Here is a 6,924-nt window from a genome sequence, read left to right as displayed (position 1 = left end):
GGACCACAAAAAAAGAAAACATGAAAATATTTGGTACTAAGGTTCTTTACAAGGGCAAGAGGTTTTTTAAGAAAATACTTCTCCTGCTGGGTGTAGCTGCATACACCTTTCTAATCCAAACATTAAGGCTGAGTTAAGGGGATCTTGAGTTGAGCGCCAGCCCAGGGTACATAGTGAGACATTGTCCCCAAACAAAAGAAAAAAAAGGAAGAATAAAGTACCCCTGTGTTCTGTTCCTTTCTTTCCCTAATATTACATGTGACTTTCTTGAACTAACAAGAAATCTGCCTGTTTTCCCTTTAGGTTAGTATGACATAAAAGCATAGTGTCTTTCCTTAAGGGGAAGAGAACTCAGCATTTCTTTATATCCATGGACTTGTTTTGGGGACACAAGGAATATTCTGGCCATTTTTTTTTTTTTTAATGGGACTTGGGTTTGAATTCAGGACTTTGAACTTGCAAAACAGATGAGTGAGCCACACCTCCAGTCCATTTGCTACGGTTTAGAGTCTTATGAACCATTTGTGCATGTCTCAACCTCCCAAGTAGATAAGGTTATAGCATGAGCCACCAATGCCTGGCTTCCTGGCCCTTTTTTTAAAAAAAGGATTTTATATTTTTATCTAATAAATAAAATAATTTATCTTTTATGGTATTTTACTGTATAAAATTTAATTAAGATGAGCTTTGTAATAAAATATTTTAAGTAAGTTTAAAGAATAAAAGTTGCTGGGCTCTGATGGCTCACACCTGTAATCTTAGCTACTCAGGAGGCAGAGATTAGGAGGATCATGGTTTGATCCTCCAGCCTAGGCAAATAGTTCACAGGATCCTATCTCAATAAACCCTTCACAAAAATTGGGTTGATGGAGTGGCTTAAGGTGACAGCCCTGAGTTCAAGCCCCAGTACCACAAAAAAAGTGGATTCAATAATTGAACATTTCGTAGACAGTAATAATCAAAAGTAGCCCTAAAGTAGAGATAGCTCTATCTGTAGAATTAGGGGTGTAGAAATTTATGCAGATAACCTTCGTGAGTTGACTGTGCTGTGCTGAATGTTGTGATGACTAGTTTAATTTGAACAAACTGATGTGTTAGGTTATAGGTGTGTACTTGGAATCTTTTGATCAGATTAAGATTTTAGCTGGTGAGAACTTTTTGAAGAGTCCATCTTCACTTTGTTGAGGGTCATTGGTTGGTGACAGCAACAGACCTGGTCATCCCTGGTGGTATATGTGTTATGTAGCAGTGGGTCTGGAGATTCTGTTGACTAGCTTGTTTTTTTTTTTTTTTTGCAAATTCCTTTGCTAGAATGAGTTCTCTCATTTTCCATAAAGAACTCTGATACCTAAATTTCAAATGACAAATCCTGAAAACTGCAGGAGACAGGATTAGCAAGGATTATCTTCCTGAGGCTAAAATAATTGATGAACTTAGTTAGAGGTAAAACATTTAACCAAACTGATTCTGTGCTTTGAAAATACAGAACAGACTGCACTTAAGGGAAGCAATAGGAACACTGGAGAATATTGGCATGTGTTGGTCACTTCTTGGGGAGCTGTATTGTTGAATCCAGACTGGAGGGTTCAGACCTGTCACTGTGTGACCTGTTGCCTTACCTGAAAATGAAAATGATAATTATACCTAGTTAATATTTTTTTAATCTATCACCATTTTCTTTTATTTTTAAATGTTTTTATTTGCATATGATGGTTGGGGTGGGGGTTCATTGTGACATTTCCATATATACATATATTGTACCCCAGTTTGGTCATCCCTTCCATTCTTTCTCCCTCTTCTTAAAATGCCATCATCAGGTTTCAGTTTTCCATATTCATAAATGTGTAGGAAGTACCTCAGCCATGTCCCTCTTCTTACCTTCCCCCCTCAGCATGGCCTGTTCTACACTCCTATCCTTCACTGACCTACTTAGGATTGTCAGGAGTATTCAGTAAGTCATATGTTGTCATGGTCTGTTCAGGCTGCTATCACAAAATGCCAGCGACAGAGTAGCTTAATATTTATTTGTCACAGTTCTGGAGTTTGAAAGTCCAAAATCAAGGTACCAGCAAATTTAGTATCTAATATATTCACATTTTTTTTTATCACATGCTGCATTTCTTCTGGGATTTCCCGAACTTTCCAAGTCATTTTTAAAATTTACTTACATTATACTCATTTAGTATCCTATAAAGTGTTCTGACAAATGTTTAGATTTTGTATTCATCGTTAAGGTATTATACAGAAAATCCCACTGTCCTTAAGAGCCCTGTGCACCTATTTGTTCAAGCCTCACCCCACTTCATCCCTGGCAACTGTTGATGTGTTTAGCATCAGTTTCACATTTTCCACAATGTCATTTCATTAAAAATCACACCATATGCACTTTTTTCATACTGGTGTTTTTCACTTGAAGTGTGTTTAAGATTGATCCATGTTGCTGGATATGGTGGCACACACCTGTAATCCCAGCACTGGAGAGGCTGAGGCAGCAGGATCTCAAGTTTGAGGCCAGCTTGGGCTACATAACAAGACCCTGTCTCAAAAAAGAAAACCAAATCCACATCTTTTGGTAGCTTAATAGGTCATTTGCCTTTTTATCAATGAATTATACTCACTGTGTGGGTATTTTAGTTTGTTTATCCATTCATCTGGTGAAAGATATCTTGATTGCTTCTAGTTCTTGGCAGTTACATATAATGCTGCTATACACATTCATGTGCAGGTTTTTTGTGTACACAAGTTTTTACTTTAGTTGGGTAAATATTTAGGAGTGTGATTGCCAGACTGTATGGTAAGATTGCTTCTATCTTTTATGTTTTCAAACTCCCTGTGTTGGCATTATAAATATATTCAAGTCTTCCATTTTAGGGAGAAAAAGGAAAAAACCCTTAAATTTTTTGTTCATTGCTACTCCCCAGTAGCATACCCTGGGTTCTCAAAGAATCATCTACTCCCTGCCTCCACCTCCTTCTTCCAATTACTTCCTCTGTTTCATTTGATTACAAATTAGACCTTTACTTCCATGAGTTCCCCCACCCCATCACTGTTTTAAACAAAGATCCATGTGGCCCACATCTAATAGAATCTACCTAGTTGTGGTACTAGGGTTGTTGACTTCAGAGCCTCAGGCTTGCTAGGCAGGGCTCTACCACTTGAGCCTCACCCCCAGCCCTCTCTTCAGTTATTCTTGACCTTTTATCACATTTGACACTGTTAACCACTCCCTTAAGGACTGTGACCTATGTTTCTGCTAGTATCTCTACTACCATTCACCTTCTACCTAGGTGATTTTATCTGCTTTCCTGGCCTTTAGTTCATTTTGTGAATAACGTTATCTTACTCTCACCAGTCTTCATTACAAAACTTTAGGTCTTCATCCAACTGCCTGATTCTTACCAGTCTTCATTACATCCAACTGCCTGTGGACCTTACCTGATTGTCTCCACACTTCAGACATATGTTCCAAATTTAACTCACTTTTCCCTTCTTAAACCCCCTCCTGCTAAATTCTCGGATTTGGAGAAAAGCATCTGCTTTTCAGTCATCTAAGTCAGAAACCTAGAAATCTTCCTAGAATTTTCCCTCTCCCTTTATCCTCAGTCCAATATATAATTGAGATCTGTGGGTTCTGTTTCCTTTCCATCTTTCATGTTAACTCTGAAGTTCCTTTATGTCAGACACTCCTTATCTTTTGCCTAGAATAGACCCATGGGCTCCAGCTGGTGCTTTAATCTTTCACACCCCTTATCTGCCAAAGCAGTGTGTCAGCCGTTAAACTACTCCCATACACATAAAAATCTTTCAGTCATTTTCCATAGCCAAGTATAGACTTAGACTAGTGGGCTGGGGATTTCTCACTACCCCTTGCTTATTCTCATCCCATCACACCTTTACCTTAAGTTCCAACAGAGAAATGCTGGCAGTTTTGCTCCTCCTTCCCTCTGCCTGGAGAATGGACCCTTTCCCCAATTCTTCCAAGTTACCTTGTGCCCAGTGAGTTGCTACTCATGTGAGGTCCTCCACTCTATACCACAAGTCCTCCACTCTATACCTCCCCCGTGGTAACTACTTTTAGCTCTTTTATCTGGATCACTTCTGGTCTCTGCCTCCATGTTTCTAAATACATCCTCACAAGGCTGCTTCTGCCTGTTCCTAAGCAGAGGAGTCTGTTCTCAGTTGGTCCACCTCCTTAATTTCCATTCACTCTTCAACCCACTACAACTTGAAGTAAATCCAGAAAAAGAAGACATTGACTCAAGAAACAGGGAACTCAAGTCACGGAGAGGAAAAGTAATTCCCAACTTGATGGCAAAAGGAAGCCTTTGTTCAGGAGCCATGCAGAAGCCCAGAGAACACCCTGTTCATATAGGAGCAGAAATGCAGTGTTCTCTGAAGGATATCTCCAAAGAGAAAGGTAAAATCAGTTATCACATATTCTGTCTCAATTTCAGGGAAAACATTAAGTTGTATAGTAATGAAAATTAATCATGGTATGCAACTGGCTTGGCTAAGAATAATACATAAAATGTCATTATACAGGTTTTTTTTTTTAAGTTTTATCTAACGTGAAGGAATAAATTCAGAGGGATGGGAGTGGTCTGTGAAGGCTAATCTCTTGTTTTCTAGAAAGTTAGTGGATTGTCAAAATTCTGTATCCTATGTTGAGTCCTTTGTTTGGATTGTGTGTCTTCATTTTCTTGATTTCCTTTCTCTTTGGTGGAGTCATCCTCCAGTACTTTCCTGAGAAAATATACCTTTTCCTGGAGGGCTTACATGTTTGAAAATATCTTGGTTCTAATCACTATGCTTGATAGTTCAACTATGGAATTCTTTTGGTTTTTTGGTAGTGGTTCTTGGATTTGAACTCAGGACCTCACCCTTGCTAGGCAGGCACTCTATTGCTTGAGCTACTCCACCAGCCCTTTTTTGTGTTGTGTTTTCTCAAGATAAGGTCTCTCGAGCTTTTTGCCTGGGCTGGCTTTGAAATACTCCTGATTTCTGCCTCCTGAGTAGCTAGGATTACAGGCGTGAGCCACCAGCACCCAGCTAACTATGGAATTCTTAATTAAAATACATTTTCCCTCAATTTTGAAGATATTGCTACATCATTATCTTCCTGGGTTGCTATTTATACAAATCTGTATACTCATTTGTGACTGGTTTTTCTTTTTTTTTGAAAGGTTTTAGAACTGCTGCCCTGAAGTTTCATGATTTGTGTCATAGGCTGGCTCATTTGTCATTCATCATGCTGGGCCTCTGAGAGGGACTCTTTCAGTGTGGAAATTCATATTTGAAACTTTATTAGTCACTCTTTCTGGTTTGGTCTACTGTCTACTATTTTTTCTCTCTTACTGGCTAACCCATGATCTGAAGTACTAAGATATGAAGTGGCTGAGCCATAGACTAGAGCCTCAGGAATCTAGATGTATCGAAATGTTGGAGCTGCAGTTGTTTTTTTTTTTTTTTTTAAACAGGATTTTTTTTTAAAATTTAAGATCTTTAAAAGAACAGTGGATTTAATACTGGCATGTAAACACACATATACTGACAATGAGGAAATTAGCAGTTTTCTTCTAAAGTATGTTCTTCCTTGTACCCAGTTATTACAATGAAGATATCTGCTAAATGAAGCGAAACACACTTGTGAAATGCTGTTTATGCTTTTTGTTTTAGTGCTGGGTATTGAACCCAGTGCCTTCTATCTGCTAGGCAAGTGTTCCACCCCTGGGCCACATTCCCAGCCCTTTTATAAATTTCATTTTGAGACAGGCTTTCGCTAAATTGTCCAGACTAGCCTTAAACTTGCTAGGTAGCCCAAGTAGGCCTTGAGCTTTTGATCTTCCTCCTGAATAGCTGGGATTACTTCATGCACCACACCAGGCAAGTTCCCTTTGTTTTGGCTATCAGCTAGACATTCATAAAATACACAGTTTTTTTAAAAAAGTAAACAAATTTGATTTAAAAGTGTGAGTCAGGGAAGGATTAGAGAAATATTCTGTGTATTAGAATGCCTTGGGTGTTTTTAGGATACCAGCAACTTCTGGATTTGGTAACAGCTGTTTTTTTAATTTAGTAACCACCTTTTCCCCTTCTTCCATACTCTCACATAATATTAAAACATACCTCTTACTAAGTTTCTATTATCCCTTCCTCTTTCTGTTATGTTTTGCTCCCATACTACCTTGTGAACACATGAGTTTTCATGAGTTTCTGAGAAGCTAAAGTATTACCACCCACGAAGTCCCAGGCTTGCCCAAACCAGAGTTTACGTGAGGGGAGGAAATGGGCTGATGAGAATGGAGTTGCTGAAGGGATGTTACTGATTCTCTGAGAAAAATAGAAGGAACAACTGGAATCCAAGTCTGATTTTTTGGCTAAAAACAAACTAGCAAAGACACACTTTGCAGTAAACTGGGGATCAGAATCATGAACTAAGAAACAAGATCATACAGCCAGGTGCCAGTGGCTCACACCTGTAATCCTAGCTACTCAGGAAGCAGAGATCACAAAAAAGGGGGTGGCGGAGTGGTTCAAGTTATAGGCCCTGAGTTCAAGCCCCAGTGTTGCAAAAAAAAACGAAAGAAAAAGACCATATTGATGTTAACTCATTCAGAAGTGAACTGATGGCAATTCAAACTTTGCATTTGGTTGTTGCAAATTGTTTTGTTTGTGGTGTTAGGGTTTGAACTCAGAGCCTTGCACTTGCTGGGCAGGTTCTTTACCACTTGAGCCCTTGAGCCTTGTCCGCTAGCCCTTTTGCTTTAGGATTTTTTTTTTTTTTTTTTTTTTTTTTTTTTTTGGTACTGGGGTTTAAACTCAGGGCCTACACCTTGAGCCACTCCACCAAACCCATTTTTGTGAAGGGTGTTTTGACATAGGGTCTCACAAACTATTTGCCTGGGCTGACTTCAAACCATGATC

General features: G+C 38.9%; 1 protein-coding gene across 3 annotated transcripts in view; it reads left to right on the top strand.

Annotated features, from left to right (window-relative positions):
* The first annotated feature begins 4,239 nt into the window (after nt 1–4,239).
* Nucleotides 4,240–6,924, top strand: part of Pfkfb3 (6-phosphofructo-2-kinase/fructose-2,6-biphosphatase 3) — a 99,873-nt gene continuing 97,188 nt past the window's right edge. Inside the window, exon 1 of one of the 3 annotated variants that reach the window (XM_074056716.1) lies at nt 4,240–4,417. In XM_074056716.1, coding sequence (XP_073912817.1) covers nt 4,309–4,417 — 109 coding nt within the window. In that variant the 5' untranslated portion in view covers nt 4,240–4,308. The remainder of the gene's footprint in view (nt 4,418–6,924) is intronic. The other 2 variants (XM_074056718.1, XM_074056717.1) reach the window with 2 other exon arrangements.

Source organism: Castor canadensis, chromosome 15 (genome assembly GCF_047511655.1).
Source record: "Castor canadensis chromosome 15, mCasCan1.hap1v2, whole genome shotgun sequence".
NCBI classification, from domain to species: domain Eukaryota; kingdom Metazoa; phylum Chordata; class Mammalia; order Rodentia; family Castoridae; genus Castor; species Castor canadensis.
This window is presented reverse-complemented; position numbering and strand designations above follow the sequence as displayed.